The 18325-nt window shown below is 34.5% G+C and overlaps 1 protein-coding gene across 1 annotated transcript; it reads left to right on the top strand.

Moving 5' to 3' along the window:
- The first annotated feature begins 1954 nt into the window (after window positions 1–1954).
- Window positions 1955–6132, top strand: LOC127097378 (cell division control protein 48 homolog E). The gene is made up of 9 exons (XM_051035875.1): window positions 1955–2141; window positions 2251–2416; window positions 2549–2777; window positions 3204–3970; window positions 4077–4298; window positions 4420–4491; window positions 4575–4856; window positions 5041–5400; window positions 5524–6132. Exons 1-9 carry the CDS (start codon window positions 2113–2115, stop codon window positions 5821–5823), a joined length of 2427 nt encoding a protein of 808 aa, XP_050891832.1. The 5' UTR covers window positions 1955–2112; the 3' UTR covers window positions 5824–6132.
- Window positions 6133–18325: the final 12193 nt, after the last annotated feature.

Raw genomic sequence — 18325 nt, 5'->3', positions numbered from 1 at the left:
ATTCTTCGCACAATCAGAGTAAACCTCGAACATCTTTTGGCTCTACCTGAGCAAAAATAAGCTTTGACCTTGTGCTAAATCAAGATAAGGAAGTTGAAGGTTAAAAAGGTGAAAATAGAGTGTCAATGATGACACACTTTTCTTGTACTCGCATCAATATTGAAATACTTTGACATAAGCCCAACTCACCGAATGCAGTTGTGAGGGGGAAATTCTCAGGTGATTCAAAATGCCCACCTCAAAGTCATTGAAAGGAACACGAAGATTGATAAAGGAAAACAAACATTCATGAAGAGGGGTGACACATCTTAGTGAAAACATGATCCATACACCTTTACTAGTGAAGGCAAATCTGTCATATAACGTTTCTTGGTCCCCCCACATAGTTGAACTGTTTTCTACCATGTTCTGAGTTCCTGGGAGAGAGTTGTCTATCTTAGAATTACCACGTTACACAAAAAATAACCACCATAAGTATAAGCACAAAAATGATATTCCAACCACCACCTTACTTCACTGTCTGTGGGGTCACAACCAAAAGTGCGACGATGCGTTTCAATGTGAGTTTGGACCTTTCATTTCTGCTTAAAATCATCTATGGTATTCAGATTTATCAAGGGCATAACAAAGAAAAAAATCTCTGGCAACCACTATAAGGGCTAGGCTACCAACTAACTTTCCACTTTCGATCGCAATTACTCCTACAAATCCTCAAACACCACCTTCCTAAGAAACCCCAGTGGAGGTAAAATGAATATAAAAAAGAAAGTGACTCCAGGTTTACATGATGTAAGGTTCACTGGGAGATATGTGCAAAGACGTTAGAATAATGGTCGATGGAAACTGTTAACAAATACGAAGGGTGACTACAAAAAACAAGAGAATGATTTGAAGTCTCATAGATGATGAAAAACATGGATAATTACCCCAAAACTCCTTATATATTCTTCAAACAACCGCACAATTTACGACATCAGGTGTTGAAAAATGAGACAATATGATCTCACATCAAACTTTTCAGAACATTCAAGTACCATAAGATAAGAAAACATTATTACTAATAAGCCTACATCCACACATCAAAACCTTCCCACAAAAGGTTGCAAGTTACGAGGAAGACATTCAATACGCATGTTCCTAATGCTATATGCCTCAAGTCTTTCCCTTTCCATCTAACATGGGACTAGATTGGAAGTCTCACAATAAAACCCTCGTTCCAACTAGTAAAGACAAATGCCCGAGGGTTGGGTTTCTCACAAGGCCCGCACATCAAGACCCAATTATGAGCACCGTGAAGAAAGACGTGATGAACAAATGTGACCTTGCTCGAGTATGACACAAGTAATTTCGACCTTCAACTAACTTCCTACTATTCGATATAACCAGAACGTTATCCACGTGAAACACCATTTTAAGCGGAAACATCTATAACCATCTAGAATATTCAAAGCTTTGCACATGTCAATTCCAAGTATTCTATTTAGTCTCACACTCAAACTACTTATCATTCATTTAGTGACTTGTATGTTAGGTGTTAACCTTGTAGGTCTGTCCCGTTCCATCGTATCGAAAATACACTCCACCGCTTCTGAACCCAATTTCACGTCGTCCTCAACTATTTCTAACTCTATAACGAAATACATAATAAAAGAAATCTCACATATTAGATTTAAACTATATGATCAATCATTTTTTTAAATTATATGGGTTTTTAATATAAATTAATTTTTAATGAGATGCTTTTTTATAATTACTTTTAGTCATATTTTACTTTTATAATTGAGAAGTTTCATAAATAAAATTTGAGAAGTTTCATTATTATTACTTTAAATTTCACTTTTTTTAAAAACAAAATATCAAATCTAATATTTTTTGTTGTTGTGAAAAATCAAATCTGTATATTATAAAAAAAAATAAAAATTAAAGAAAAAATCTTTTTGGATTTTCTTCGGTAACAAGAAACCGACTCACTTAACCCAACTCCTCACTTCATCGAATCGAAATCCACTATAAAACCTACCAACCCAAACCCTCTCTAACTACAATTCTTATTTCACTTTTTTCACATCTCAATTTCTCTCTCAAAATTCCCAATTCTCTTCGCCTTCTTCAATGGCTAACCAACCTGAATCCTCAGATTCGTAAGACTTTTCATCTTCTCAGATCTCTCTGATATTCGATTTCTCATTCGAGTTTCGATTTCGATTGTAATTGAATCTGATTTGTTTGTGTGTTTTTTGTTGTTTTCAGAAAAGGAACCAAACGCGACTTCAGCACAGCTATCTTAGAGCGGAAGAAGGCACCAAACCGTCTTGTTGTCGATGAGGCCGTCAACGACGACAACTCAGTCGTCGCACTTCACCCTGAAACCATGGAGAAACTTCAACTTTTCCGCGGCGATACCATTCTGATCAAGGTAATATAATTCTAATCCGAAGAAACCCTAGGGCAAAATCTTAGAATCTTTCGTAAGACGATCTAGCTTTTTTTTCGTTGATTAGGTTTTTGATTTGTTGAATTTTTGTTTTTTTGTTTTGTTCTTTATTAGGGTAAGAAAAGGAAAGATACAATTTGTATTGCACTTGCCGATGATACCTGTGATGAGCCAAAGATTAGAATGAACAAGGTTGTGAGGAACAATCTTAGGGTTAGGCTTGGAGATGTTGTTTCTGTTCATCAATGCCCTGATGTCAAATATGGAAAGCGAGTTCACATTCTTCCTGTGGATGATACTATTGAAGGGGTTACCGGGAATCTCTTTGATGCCTACTTAAAACGTGAGTTACATTGTTGGTTTTTATTTCTACTACTTTTTTTTTAATTAATATAATCTTAAAGTGTTTTCATATAGCTGAATGGTGCTGTAACCCGCAGCCTATAGAAGTTTGTACAAACTGTTTTTTTTCCAGTGAAAACTTAATAGACAACACTGCACCTGATAAGTTTTATTTTTTGATACTGGCTGAATCACTGTCAAGATACTTTTTTGATTTTCATTTTGTGAGAATTGAAAATGAATGACTTATGAATAAATATTGGCTTCTTTATGCTTAACTTGCATATGAATAAACTAGTCTCCTCATTCTAGTTAAGTTGTGTTGTGTTATTTTTATTGGCTTTGATTAGCTCACTAACACATGTTTCACAATGAATTCTATTTGCATTGTTATTTAGTATGCATACTCACTGTTTTTTTTTTGCAGCTTATTTCTTGGAGGCTTATCGTCCAGTTAGGAAGGGAGATTTCTTCCTTGTGAGGGGAGGTATGAGAAGTGTGGAATTCAAAGTTATTGAATGTGATCCTCAGGAGTATTGTGTTGTTGCGCCCGACACTGAGATCTTCTGTGAAGGAGAGCCTATTAAAAGAGAAGATGAGAATAGACTAGATGAGGTTGGTTATGATGATGTTGGTGGTGTTAGAAAGCAGATGGCTCAGATTCGAGAACTGGTGGAACTGCCATTGAGGCATCCACAGTTATTCAAGTCAATTGGTGTGAAGCCACCCAAAGGGATTTTGTTGTATGGACCTCCTGGATCTGGTAAGACATTAATTGCACGAGCTGTTGCTAACGAAACTGGTGCATTCTTCTTCTGCATCAATGGCCCTGAGATCATGTCAAAGTTGGCTGGTGAGAGTGAAAGTAATCTGAGGAAGGCATTTGAAGAAGCTGAGAAGAATGCACCCTCAATCATCTTCATTGATGAGATAGACTCCATTGCTCCAAAGAGGGAGAAGACTAATGGTGAAGTTGAGCGGAGAATTGTTTCTCAACTCTTGACTCTCATGGACGGGCTTAAATCTCGTGCTCATGTTATTGTTATGGGAGCAACAAATCGTCCCAATAGCATTGACCCAGCTCTCCGGAGGTTTGGAAGGTTTGATCGGGAGATAGATATTGGTGTACCAGATGAAGTTGGACGTCTTGAGGTTCTTCGTATCCATACAAAAAATATGAAGCTTTCAGAAGATGTGAGATTGAATCCTCCCCCCTTAGTTGTATTTTGATTTGACATTTTGTGATCTGATTTTTTGACATTCTGTAATCTGAATTTATATTCTACTGTTTAATCTGCAGGTTGATTTGGAAAAGATTGCTAAGGAAACCCATGGTTATGTTGGTGCTGATTTAGCTGCTTTGTGTACCGAAGCTGCACTTCAGTGTATCAGAGAGAAAATGGATGTGATTGACCTTGAGGATGAAACCATTGATGCTGAGATATTAAACTCAATGGCAGTCACTAATGAACATTTCCATACTGCACTTGGATCAAGCAATCCCTCTGCTCTCCGTGAAACTGTAAGTATTGGAGTATATCTGTATTTTGTTTACCAATGATAAACTTGCCGTGCTCTTAATCTTTGAGACTAGACCTTCCTAAACTGATTTATATCTAACTTCGTCTTTGCTAATGAACCAGGTTGTTGAAGTACCCAATTGCAGCTGGGAAGATATCGGTGGTCTTGAAAATGTTAAGAGAGAACTCCAGGAGGTAACTCAATCTCTTGCATTGAATTGCATTACTTATTTCTTCTCATCAGCTTCTGGTTTTAATACCGTTTCTCTCTTTTGCAGACTGTTCAATATCCAGTGGAACACCCTGAGAAATTCGAGAAGTTTGGAATGTCACCCTCCAAAGGAGTTCTGTTCTATGGTCCTCCTGGTTGTGGTAAAACCCTTTTGGCCAAAGCTATTGCCAACGAATGTCAAGCAAACTTTATTAGTATCAAAGGTCCTGAGCTACTTACAATGTGGTTTGGAGAAAGTGAGGCTAATGTGAGGGAAATTTTTGACAAAGCTCGTGGATCTGCTCCATGTGTCCTATTCTTTGATGAACTTGATTCTATTGCAACTCAGGTGTGTACCATATTGAGCTGTGGTTATATCATCCGACAGTTTTTTGGGCTCTAAAATATTTATGTGCCTTTAATAGTATAAAAAAAAATACAATGAAGGACCAATTAGTGTGCCTTTACATGCTCCTGTAACTTTCTTCTCCGTAACTGTTTAAATTAAATCTGTTGTGTGCCTTATCTTACAGAGAGGCAGTAGTTCTGGAGATGCTGGTGGTGCTGCTGACAGGGTTTTGAATCAACTGCTTACAGAAATGGATGGAATGTCGGCAAAGAAAACTGTGTTTATCATTGGGGCCACTAATCGACCAGACATTATAGACCCTGCTCTACTGCGACCTGGACGTCTGGACCAGTTGATTTATATCCCCCTTCCAGATGAGGATTCACGCCATCAGATATTCAAAGCTGCCTTGAGAAAATCCCCCATTGCAAAGGATGTTGACATTAGAGCTCTTGCCAAGTACACTCAAGGCTTCAGTGGTGCTGATATTACTGAAATTTGCCAGCGTGCATGCAAGTATGCTATAAGAGAGAACATTGAGAAGGTACATTTTAAGAAACCTTTTTCTCATTCCTATTCACTAATGTGCCTTGATTAATGACGGCTGTAGAATTTTTTAATTGGATTAAGTGTCGAACTGATTTTCCTCCTTAACTTTTCTGGGCAGGATATTGAAAGAGAAAGGAGGAGAAGTGATAACCCTGAGGCTATGGAAGAAGATAATGAAGATGATGAGGTGGCTGAAATCAAAGCAGCACATTTTGAAGAGTCAATGAAGTACGCACGCAGGAGTGTTAGTGATGCTGATATCCGCAAGTACCAAGCATTTGCCCAAACCTTGCAGCAATCAAGAGGGTTTGGAAGCGAGTTCAGGTTTGCTGACACCAGTGCTGGTGGTACGGCCACTGCTGCTGCTGATCCTTTTGCTAGTGCTGGCGGAGCTGATGAAGATGACCTTTACAGTTAGTTCAACATTTGCTATTTTTATTCTGGAACTACAATGCTGCCTAATTTATGTACTCTTTTATTTGTTTGTATGAAATCTGGCTTCCATTAGATTATTAATATCATTGCTCCGTAAAAGATATTATTGGTACATCATTTAGGTGCGAGCCTCTCTTGCTTTGAAACAGTTATTTGGTCAGTTTCTAGGATCATTTATGGTCTTGGGTTCTCAGCTCTGGTTATTTCAATTGTATTTCTGAGCTTACACATTTTTAACAGCAATGCTTTTAAGTAAACTTAAAGGAATAAATTTAAGAATCTACATTTGTCATATTGATGTCTATTCCTAATCTTTGGCTATGACTAAATAATTTCAATGATGTGCATTTCTCATATAAGGGTGTCTTTATGCTTATTTTGAGCCAGTCCTGCCTCACATACTGGAAACTCTATTTTTAGTAACACAGAGAACTACTTTCAATCATATTTTTTTTTGAAAACTTCCAATCATATTGGAATGAGAAACTGAGAGTGGTTATGTTATTTTTAATAAAGGGGAAAGTAAAAGACAAAAGCTTGAATAAAAAGGCTACGATCTTAAGCGGGCAATACCAGGAGAATATGCTGTACTCGTTCGTAGCCGAGAGTGGTAGGCAGTCCATGGCTTCGAACACGAACTGATTATATGATGCAGTAGGAAAATAATGTGTGATAAGTTTTAGGGGTGTTCGCGGTTCATGAACTGCACTGAACCAAACCACATAACCAAACCACATTTATAGTTCATAGTTCAGTTCAGTTTATAATAACCATTTTAAAATAAATGCAGTTAATTGCTAAAATGGTTTCAATTCAGTTTAAAACTATAAACTAGTTTATAATCAGTTTGCAATTATAAACCAATTTTATAATTTGAACTCTTTTAAAATCAATTTTTTGAATTTTATAAAAAACAATTAATTTAAAAAAATAATAATATTTGAAAATATTTACTTTTTTTAAAAAAACTTTTATTTATAAAAGCTTTTATTTATGAAAATTAAATAAAAATTTTATTTTTCTGGAAAAAAAATCGGAATAAATATTTTTAAAATTTCATGCAAATTTTTTTTTTTTTTTAAATTTTGATTTTAATTTTTTCAGGGAAAAATCTAGAATAAATTTTTTTCGAATTTTATTTTCGGAAAAATAAAAAAAAAATATTTTATTTTTATATTTCAAAAGTTTTGGGAAAAAATTTCACTACAAAAATTATTTTATTCTGAAATATTTATTTTAAAAAATAAATATTTTTTCAGATATTTTTTATTTCATAAAGAAATAATTTTTTATTTTTCTGATTTTTTTATTTCAAATTAAATTATATTTTTTTAATGAATAAAAAAAAATATTTTCAGAAAAAATTTATTTTTTATTTTATGGAATACAAAATATTTTATTTTCAGATTTTTCTAAAAAAACTATATCTTTTTTTTATAATTTTATTTTTAATTTTCAATAAAATATTTTTTACTTTTCATAATTATAAATATTTTTAATTTCCATTTTTTTCACTATCAATAATTTTTTTTTTATTAAAAAAAATTATAATTAAAGCAATTTATAAAAGAAAACTGGTTATGAACCAGTTTTAAACTGAATTATAATTGGTTAATTTAAATGGTTCAGTTCATTAACCATTTAAGTGGTTTAGTTATTTTATGGTGCAATGCAATTCAATTTAAATATATAGTTTGGTTAACCATATTTTTGAACACCCCTAATAAGTTTTCCACGAGGTATTCAATTCACTAGCCAATGTTCCAAAAATAGGATTTTAGTTTTATATATAAACTATTTCAAAAAATAGGATTTTAAATAATTTAGTACTTATAATTCATTTACAAAAAAACGTATGTAAATTAAACGACACATGCGAGGATTATAATATTTGTGCAAGATTTGAGATATTTGTTTACTAACATAGACATTAAATATCTATATTTGGAGGTCTGTTGACCTAGTAAATGGTCATATTTAAAAATCAAAATTCAACTTGCAACGTGTTTAAACTATAGATGTACAAAGAGCTTCATTAGATAAACAAATATATTTACTCTCCCATCTTCCAGAATTAAGGAGAATATGCTATCATCGTTTACGTCAACAATGCCACTTTTTGGGGCCAATAGAACCCTATCTTTAAAAAAAACGAATGCAATTCTTACCTGTAAAAGGAAGAGATAAGTTTTTTTTTTCGGAAGAAAGATATAAACATAAACATTTTAAACAAATATGACTAAATAAATGATTAGAAAAAAATATTGAAATTAACATCTCACAAAGAATAAAGTTAGATCTAGAATAAGTTAGAAGAAGAACAATGAATTTACCCTCTATTCTAGAATAAGTTCCTATCATTTCTAATAACTTAAATTTTAGATTCCACTTTTTCATTGGTAATAATGTAATTTACTTTTTAAAATTCAAATTACCACAAATTCAAATACAATCACATAACATATCATTCCTTATCAAGCAACTTCACCATAATTATCTATACCTTCTTATTGCACTCAACCACCTGAAAATCTAAATGCTGATCGTTGCCAAGTTATGATCCAACCACCTAATGTCAAATCAACCACAAACACCAACCAATTTTTTTTAAGAGTAAGACATCATTCATCTTATTTGCCGCAATATATATACAATTTTACTAGTGTCACGAATTAATCATTTAAAATAATCTTTATCCTCTATTTCATTTTATTTTTTATGATAACATGTCTACACCTCATGCACATTATTCTATGTCCTTAACTTCGCCAATTGAACCTAAGTCATATGCTGAGGCCAACACGTTTGAATGTTCAAATCAAGCCACACAACTTGAACTCATTGCGCTTCAGGAACATGGAAGCTTGTAGATTTAACTCAAAATAGCAAATTAGCTGCAGCTGGATATACAAAATCAAGCATCTAGATGGTTCAATTGAAATGTTTAAAGCCAAATTAATTTCCAAAGGATACAACCAAATTGAAGGTCTTGTTATTTTGATACATACTGATACTAGTCAGTTTCCAAACTCACTTGTGTTAATACTGTAATAGCATTGGTTTCCCTTAATAATTGGCACCTACACCATTTAGATGTGAATAATACATTATTACATGATGAGATTCAAGAAGATATTTACATGACCGTTCCTCTTAGTGTTGCTACTACTAAACCCAATCAAGTGTGTAAGATTGTAAAATTCCTTTATGCTCTTAAACAAGTTAGCAAGAGATGGTACGAAAGACTCACAAAATTCCTCATAAAACACCAATAGAAACAAGCAAATGCTGATCATCCGTTATTTGTCAAGAACCGTTATTTTTATGTATATGATTTTATTATAACTGGTATCAATCTTGATGAGTTCAAATCCATAAAAACAACTATGCATAACTCCTTCAAGATCAAATATTTGGGTGAGTTAAAGTACTTTCTTGACATTGAAGTATCACATTCAAGAATTGGCATATCAATATGTCTAAGAAAATATTGTCTTGATTTACTAGAAGACTCGTGATTTACTATTCAAAGACTATCTCAACACCGATTAATATAATTCATCACCTTTTAGATTAAATTTTATACTTACATTTTGTATCAGAGCAGGCTATCGGTAACCCCATCCTAAAGATCCATAAATGACTTTCGCAAATATGATTTTTAGAGACGGTGGTAGCAACTGTTGAATTATAATTCTTTGTGTCGAAGCAGGTTGTTCGACAGAACAAGGAAGTGCCAAATCACCTAGGGTGTTGAGTTGTGTTAGTGTGTCGAAGTGTCAAGCATGTTGTTTCACACAGGCTTTCGACTTAGGTCTATTTTAGTAGTGTTAGCTATTTTGGACTTTTATAGTTTTTGGCTTTGGTTTGGGGTCCAAGTTAATCTAAATCTATAAATAGATGGAGTAACCCTTATTCTTATAATGAAGTGAATAGAGTATTCATAACATTTGTAATTCACAATATTTTGCAGTGGTAAAGTGAATAAGAAGTTTTCCACAGTTTGCGGGTAGAAAAAAACTATGCAGAATATAATTCTTCTTCTCCTTCATCGTTCTTTACACTATTTCTTTCTCCATTGTTCTTCTCTTTTCATTGTTATTGTGTGGGTGATAACAATCTTGTTCATGAAGATTGATCGAAATTCTCCATAGATTTTGACAGATTTCCAACATCTGGTATTAGGAGCTTCAGTTTAATTGATTCGTGGGAAGAAAATCACCATGACAACGAATCATCCAAACGGGTATTTTCCAGCAAATCTTCCGATTTTCAAGAACAACAATTATGAAAATTGGTGCAAGCAGATAAAAATTGTGTTATGTTATCAAGATCTTTGAGATCTTGTAAAGGAATGAGTAGCAACGCTTGCGGAAGACGCGACATATCAAGAAAAGATTGCACATGAAAAATTGAAGAAGAAAGATTATAAATCTCTCTTTATAATTCATCAATTTGTTGATGCAGATAATTTTGAAAAGGTTAGTGATGCAGAGTCAGCGAAAGAAGCATGGGAAATTATGGAGAAATCGTTTGGAGGCACGGAGAAGGTGAAAGAGGTGAGATTACAAACTCATAAAAGGACGTATGAATTGCTTCAGATGGAAGACAATGAAAGCATAACTGATTTCTTCACCAAGGTTACGGAACTGGTGAATCAAATGAAGGCATGTGGAGAAGTGTTGACATCAAGATATGTTGTTGGAAAGATCTTGAGGTCGTTGGCTCCAAAGTTCGACCACATGGTAGTAGCCATAGAAGAGTCGAAAGATTTGTCAAAACTAACAAAGAAAGAGCTTCAAGGGACGCTTGAATCTCATGAACAAAGAATGGCTGAAAGAGCTGTAGGAAAGTCAAAGAGTGATATGGCTTTACAGACGCAATCAGCAAAAGAAAGGAAAGACAAAGGAAGCTGGAATGGCAACAAAGGCAGAGAAGGCTACAACAATTTGACTGGTCGAAATCAGCAAGAAGGAAACTGGTTGAATAAGAGAAAACCTTGGAACTAACGCAACCAAAGAGGTGGTGTTGTAGGTAGAGAAAGAGGCGGTGGTCAAAAGCCAGACAAGAGTCACATTCAATGTTACAATTGTCAGAAGTATGATCACTATTCTAGTGATTGTCCAGAAAAGCAAAAGAATCAAGAAACTTATGCAAAGCTGGCGAAACATGAAGAAGAAGAGACGCTGTTGATGGTCACAACAAGAGATGAAGAAAGATTCAAGGACCAGTGGTACTTGTACTAAGGATGCTCATCACACATGTCTAGAAGGAAAGTTTGGTTTGTCAACATAAAACCCTCATTGAAGAACATGGTAAAATTTGCAAATGGTAATACTCTAGTAGCCGAAGGTGTTGGTGATGTTATGATTATGAGGAAATATGGCAAGAGGTCAGTAATTTCAAATGTGTTGTACATACAAGACATGAAGAGCAATTTGCTCAGCATAGGGCAGTTAGTTAAAAAGAACTACAAGGTGCCGATCGAAGACAAGATGATGAGAGTTCTCGACTCAAATGGAAGGTTGATCTTGAAGGCTCCAATGTCTTAGAATATAACCTTTAAGATTGAACTAAATGTGACAGAGCATAAGTGCCTTGAAACAGTAGCCAACGGAGATGAATGGATATGGCATTATAGACTTGGCCATCTCAATTTCAAAGATATCAGAGATTTGAAGAGAAGAAATATGGTTTCAGGATTACCAGAAATTTTTGACATCCCAAATGAAGTATGTGGAGAATGTTTGTAGGCGAAGAAACATAAGAACAACTTCAGTAAGGATGCATGAAGCAAGTCGAAGGCAATTCTTGAAGTCATATACTCTGATGTATGTGGTCCTCTCCAGGTGGATTCGATTGGAGGTAACAAATACTTTGTTACATTCATAGATGATTTCATTCAAAAATTATGGTCTTACCTAATCCAGAAGAAAAGTGAAGTGATCGAGGTATTTGCCAAGTTTAAATCTATGGTCGAAAGACAGAGCAATCGAAAGATCAAGATTTTGAGGACTGATAGTAGTATAGAATATGTGTCGAAAGACTTCGACACATTATGTGTGAAAGAAGGGATTGTGCATGAGGTGGTTTCACCCTACACTCCACAACAGAATGGAGTCGCAGAAAGAAAGAATAGAACCATCATGAATATGGTTAGAAGTATGTTGAAAGGAAAACATCTACCCAAAGAATTATGGGGAGAAGCTGTGTCGACTACAACATATATCCTGAACAGATGTCCGACGAAGAAGCTAGAAGGAATTACGCCAGAAGAATGTTGGTCTGGTGTCAAGCCTAGCTTGAGTCATTTGAGGGTGTTTGGATCTATAGCACATATGCATGTGCCAAATTAATTGAGAAGAAAACTTGATGACAAGTCGAGTCAGATGATCTTGATAGGATATCATTCGACTAGAGAATACAAGTTGTTCGACCCAGTGAATAAGCAAGTGGTGATCAGCAGGGATGTGATCATAGATGAGTTTAAGGAGTGAGATTGGACTGAGAATGTCAAGAAAGATTCAGTGAGAATATTTTATGATGAACCAACTAGTGAAGTCGAAAGAGAAGTTCGACCGGAAGAAGTCAGAGACGAAGCAGACCTCAAAGAACAAGGCACATGCCTACAAGGTTGCAAGAATGTGTGATTATATCAGATGATGTGGAAAATGAAGAAGGTGAGCTGGTATCCTATGCTTTCTATGCATATGTCGAACCAGTCAATGTAGCTGAGGCATTGAAAGATTCGAGGTGGATGAAAGCAATGGACAAAGAGATGAAGTCAATCGAAGTCAACAACACTTGGTCACTTGTCAAATTGCCCCAAGACAAGAAGGCAATCGATGTGAAGTGGGTATACAAAGTGAAGTTGAATCCCAAAGGAGAAGTGACTCGACACAAGATGAGACTTGTGCCGAAAGGATTTATTTAGAAAGAAGGAATCGACTTCAATGGAGTTTTACACCTTTTGCTAGGATCGAAACAATCAAGTTGGTTGTTGGTCTAGCGAACATGAACAACTGGTATATGTGCCATATGGACGTGAAATATGAATTCCTGAATGGCCTCCTAGAAGAAGAAGTTTATGTTACACAACCAGTTGGGTTTATGAAACAAGGCGAAGAAAGAAAGGTGTACAAGCTGCATAAAGCCCTATACGAACTTAAACAAGCTCGAAGAGCTTGGAACAAGAAGATAAATGACTTTCTAAGGGAGAAGGAATCTGTGAAGTTCATAAGTGAACATGGAGTATATGTAAGAAGAAGAAATAATGAATTGCTTATACTATGCCTCTATGTCGATGACTTGTTGATAACAGGAACCTACAAGAAGAAGATCGAAGACTTCAAAGGTGATCTCAATAAGGAATTCGAAATGTCAGATCTGGGTGACATTTCATATTTCCTTGGCATAGAATTCTACAAGAGTGGTAGAGGTTTGATGATGCACCAAAGAAGGTATGCAGGTGAAATACTCAAGAGATTTGAGATGTAAGATTGCAACCCAACTTCGACTCTAGCTGAGCCTAGATTACAATTGTCGAAAGATTCAAATGAAGATGATGTCGACCCAACCCAATATAGAAGACTTATTTGGTCACTTAGATACCTTTTCCATATAAGGCCTAACTTAGCATATAATGTAGGTATGGTAAGTAGGTTCATGCAGAAGCCAAAGGTATCACATCTAGCAGCAGCGAAAAGGATACTAAGGTATCTGAAAGGAACTATCGACTATGGCATTTTGTTTCCTGCAGCTGATGAAGGAAAATAATAAAAATTAGTGGGATACACCAACTCAAGTTGGTGTAGTGATGATGAGTATCAAAAATCTACAGTTGGTTATGTGTTTACGCTTGGTGGTGCACCCGTTGCTTGCAGTTCGAGAAAAGAGTCAGTAGTGGCATTATTATCGTGCGAAGCAGAATACATAGATGCTTCTCTTTAGGCATGTCAAGCAACGTGGATGGTGAATCTAGTCGAAGAGATAACAACGAAGAGTCATGGAGTAATTACCATGAAGATCTACAACATGTCATCTATCAATTTGGCGAAGAATCCGATAACACATGGTCGAAGCAAGCACATCAAGATGAGGTTCCATTATCTTTGAGAGCAAGTAGCATATGGGAAGAAGAATGTGGAACACTGCAGAACTGATAATCAGATTGCAAACATCATGACAAAGGGAATACAAGTCGAAGTGTTCAGAAGACTAAGAGCTATGATGAATGTAGATAACTTAGACACAATGAATTAAGTGGTGTGTTGAATTGTAATTCCTTGTGTCGAAGCAGGTTGCTCGACAGAACAAGGAAATCTAGAATCACCTAGGATGTTGAGCTGTGTTAGTGTGTCGAAGCATGTTGCTTCACACATAATTTCAACTTAGGCCTATTTTAGTAGTGTTAGATATTTTGGGCTTTTATAGTTTTGGGATTTGACTTGGGGTCAAAGTTAACCTAAATCTATAAATGGAGGGAGTGATCCTTATTTTTATAATGAAGTGAATAAAGTATTCATAACATTTGTAGCTCACAGTATTTTGCAGTTGAAAAGTGAATAAGAAGTTTTCCACAGTTTGTGGGCAGAGAGAAACTCTGCAGAATTTAATTCTTCTTCTCCTTCATCGTTATTTACACTCTTTCTTTCTCCACTGTTCTTCTATTTTCCTTGTTATTGTGTGAGTGATAACAATCTTGTTCATCAAGATTGATTGAAATTCTCTATAGGTTTTGGTGGATTTCCAACAATAAGAATAAGCCTCCATTATTTCATGGTGAATACTTTGATATTTAGAAAATTCGTATGAAGGCGCATCTAGAAGCACAAGGAGAAGAAGTTTGGAATCCTGTAGAAAATGGTCAACTCATCCCCACACGTGTTGTCAATGAAGTTGGTACACCGAAAATCAAAAGTTCACGGGATGAATATGATAAGAAAAAGACCCTATACAACAAGAAATCATCCAAATTACTTCAAGCGGCCCTAAGCATGGATGAATTATTTTGTGTCTCTCAATGCACAACAATATGGGATACGTTAGTGGTCACTCCTGAAGGAACCACTGAAATAAAAAGATCAAGGTTGAACATATTATGTCAAGAGTATGAATTATTCAAAATACAGTCTGGAGAATCATTCCCTGACTTGCAGAAAAGATTTATGCACTTGACTAATCACTTGATCTCTCTTGGTAAGACATTTTTATAAAGACGAGCTTAATATTAAAGTACTTAGATCTTTGACCAGAGAATGACAACTGAAAGTTACGGCGATATCCGAAAAGAAGAGTCTATCCAATAAGTCGTCCATAACATTGTTTGGGAAATTTCAAGAGCATGAGATTGAACTTGGAAGACTAGAAAAGCATGAGACTCAAGAGAAAAAATCCAAAGGTATTTCTTTAAAATTTGATTCAAGATGAGAATTTGAAGAAGATATTATGGATGAAGATGAGAACTTCATGCTTCTTGAAAAAACGTTAGGCAAGTTTTTAATAATGATAAATACTTAAACTTTGCAAAAAGAAAGAAAATTTTCAAGAAGAAAGAAGCTTCCACGTCAACACAAAATTACACTTGCTTTGAATGTGGGAAGCAAGGACACATGAAGGCAAGTTGTACAACACTTGCCAAGAAAAATGGTTTTAAAGGAAGAAAGGAATCAATATCCAAAAATGCCTATATTGTATGGGATGATAATGAAGTATGTTCATCATCCGATTCAGAAAGCAAAGAAAGCATAACTCTTGCATTGGTGGCATCACACTATTCCGATGGTGAAGAAAATGAGGTTAGTCACAAAAAATGTCTTATGATAATGATGTACAAGACGCAATAGATGAATTACTCAATGAATATAAAATTCTGTACAAAACGGTGGCAACCTAAAAGAAACAAATCTCATCACTTGAAGAGAATATTGACACTATGCAAAAAGATTTTGATAAATAAAAACATAATTATTTTGATAAATAAAAACAAAATTCTATATGCAATGAGTGTAATTCACTTTCTTTTCAAATTTTCCAATTAAAAAGAGTTATTGAAAGATATGAAAATGGATAAATTGGATAGGAATGTGTCCTTAGATGACAAAGATATTCCAATGATAAAAGTGGACTTGGTTATTCAAAATTTGACAAGCCAAATACTAGTAAAACCATATTTATTAAGGAAAGTAACCAATCCAATAAAGGAAAGTGAATAAATTACAAAATGTCCATCATTATCCTAAGAAAAGATTTGTTTGAAAAAAATATTATGTTCCTAGATATAGAAGCAACTTTGTTCCTACATGTTTCTATTGTGATTTAATAAGTCATACACCTAATTCTTGCTATATAAGGAGTTTTAATGTTGCTAGTGGCCGTTATGTATGAATAAAGCAATAAACTAATTATCAAGGACCCAAGGCACATTGGGAACCTAACAAATCTTAATTTGTTTTGTAGGTTTGATTGAAAACCACTATAATATATATGATATCTTGATAGTGGTTGTTCTAAGCATATGACCGAAAATATAAACAAATTTTCATCTCTATTCCTAAAGACCAAGGGGCATGTTACTTATGGGGATAATGAAAAAAGAAAAATTCTTGGCATAGGAGAAGTTGAATCAACACCTTTCACAACTATTGAAGATGTACTTCATGTAGAAGAACTAAATCACAATATTCTTAGCATAATCCAACTTTGTGACAAAGGCTTCAAAAGCAAGTTAATAAAAGATGAATGCTTAATTGAAGATGAAGCCACACATGAGATAAAACTTATGCGTAAAAGAATCAATAATATTTTCATGATTTCTTTAGATGATTTATCTTTGAAAATAAAGTGTCTTATGGTAAGCAATAATGACTCATTGCTTTGGCACAAAATAATAACACATATTCATATGGAACATTTAAAAAAATTAGTTAAACATGATATTGTCATTGGTTTACCAAAGATAATTTTTTGTAAAAGATAAATTATGTGATGCATGTCAAAAGGGAAAGTAAACCAAATCAACTTTCAAGCCAAAGAATACGGTAATAACTAGAATACCATTTCAATTGTTGCACATGGGTTTGTTTGGTCCATCAAGAACAAGAAGCTTTGGAGCCGGTAATGTATATTCCTTAGTTATTGTCAATGATTTTTCTAGATTTTCTTAGACATTATTTTTAGTGCAGAAAATCGACCTTTCAAGGAATTTAAGAAGTATGCAAAGCAAGTACAAAATGAAAAATAATTAAATACTTCATCAATTAGAAGTGATCATGGTGGAGAGTTCCAAAATGCACTGTTTGAAGAGTTTTGTGACGAACATGAGATCTTTCATAATTAATCAACACCAAGGACTCAAAAAAATGGAGTGGTTGAAAGTAAAAATTGATCTCTAGTTAAACTTGCAAGAACCATGCTAAGTGACTAAAATCTACCAAAGTATTTTTGGCGAATGCGGTAAGCACGGCATCTTATGTAAGAAACCGAGTTATCATAAGGCCAATATTGAAAAAGACTCCATATGAACTCTTCAAGGGAAGAAAGCCAAATATTGCTCACTTTCATATTTTTGAATGTATATGCTTTGTCATCAACAACGACAAAGACAATTTCGGTAAGTTCGATGAAAAACCCGATGAAGGTATTTTTCTTGGTCACTCTCTCTCAAGTAAGGCTTATAGAATTTATAATAAAAGAACTTTAACTATTGAAGAATCAATGCATATATCCTTTGATGAATCTAACACCTCTAAGGAGGATGCAATTATTTGTGACGATGATGATATTTTAGAAATGCGAACGAAAGACATTACCAAAAATGACAAAGTTCATCAACAATAAGAACACAAAGATAAAAACATTCAACAAGAGCAAAATCAAAGTAAGCTTCCTCAAGAATGGAGAATCCATCGTGATCATTCAATTGACAAAGTTATTGGTGACATCAGAAAAGGAATTTCAACAAGGCTGAATCTCAAGGATTATTGCTTGAATATGGCCTTTGTTTCTCAAATAGAACCTTAAAAGATCAATGAAGCCTTAGAAGACGACCAATGGATAATTTCCATGCAAGAGGAATCAAATCAATTCTAAAGAAACCAAGTTTGGGAACTTGTTCCTAGGCCAAGTGGTAAACACATTATTGATACCAAATGGGTGTTTAAGAACAAACATGATAAGAATGGTATACTTGTTCGAAACAAGGCAAGATTGGTCGCCCAAGGATATAATAAAGAAGAAGGAATCAACGTTGAAGAAACTTCCGCTCTGGTTGCAAGGTAGAAGTTATTCGTTTATTACTTGCTTATGCTTGTCCATTAAATTTTTAGTTATTCCAAATGGTTGTCAAGAGTTACTTATTTAAAGGATAAATCAATGAGGAAGTCTATGTCAAACAACCTCCCTATTTTAAGACTTCAAGAATCCTTCACATGTCTACAAGTTGAGAAAGGCTCTTTATGGTTTGATACAAGCACCAAGGGCATGGT

Source organism: Lathyrus oleraceus, chromosome 6 (assembly GCF_024323335.1).
Source record: "Lathyrus oleraceus cultivar Zhongwan6 chromosome 6, CAAS_Psat_ZW6_1.0, whole genome shotgun sequence".
Classification (NCBI taxonomy): Eukaryota; Viridiplantae; Streptophyta; class Magnoliopsida; order Fabales; family Fabaceae; genus Lathyrus; species Lathyrus oleraceus.
This window is presented reverse-complemented; position numbering and strand designations above follow the sequence as displayed.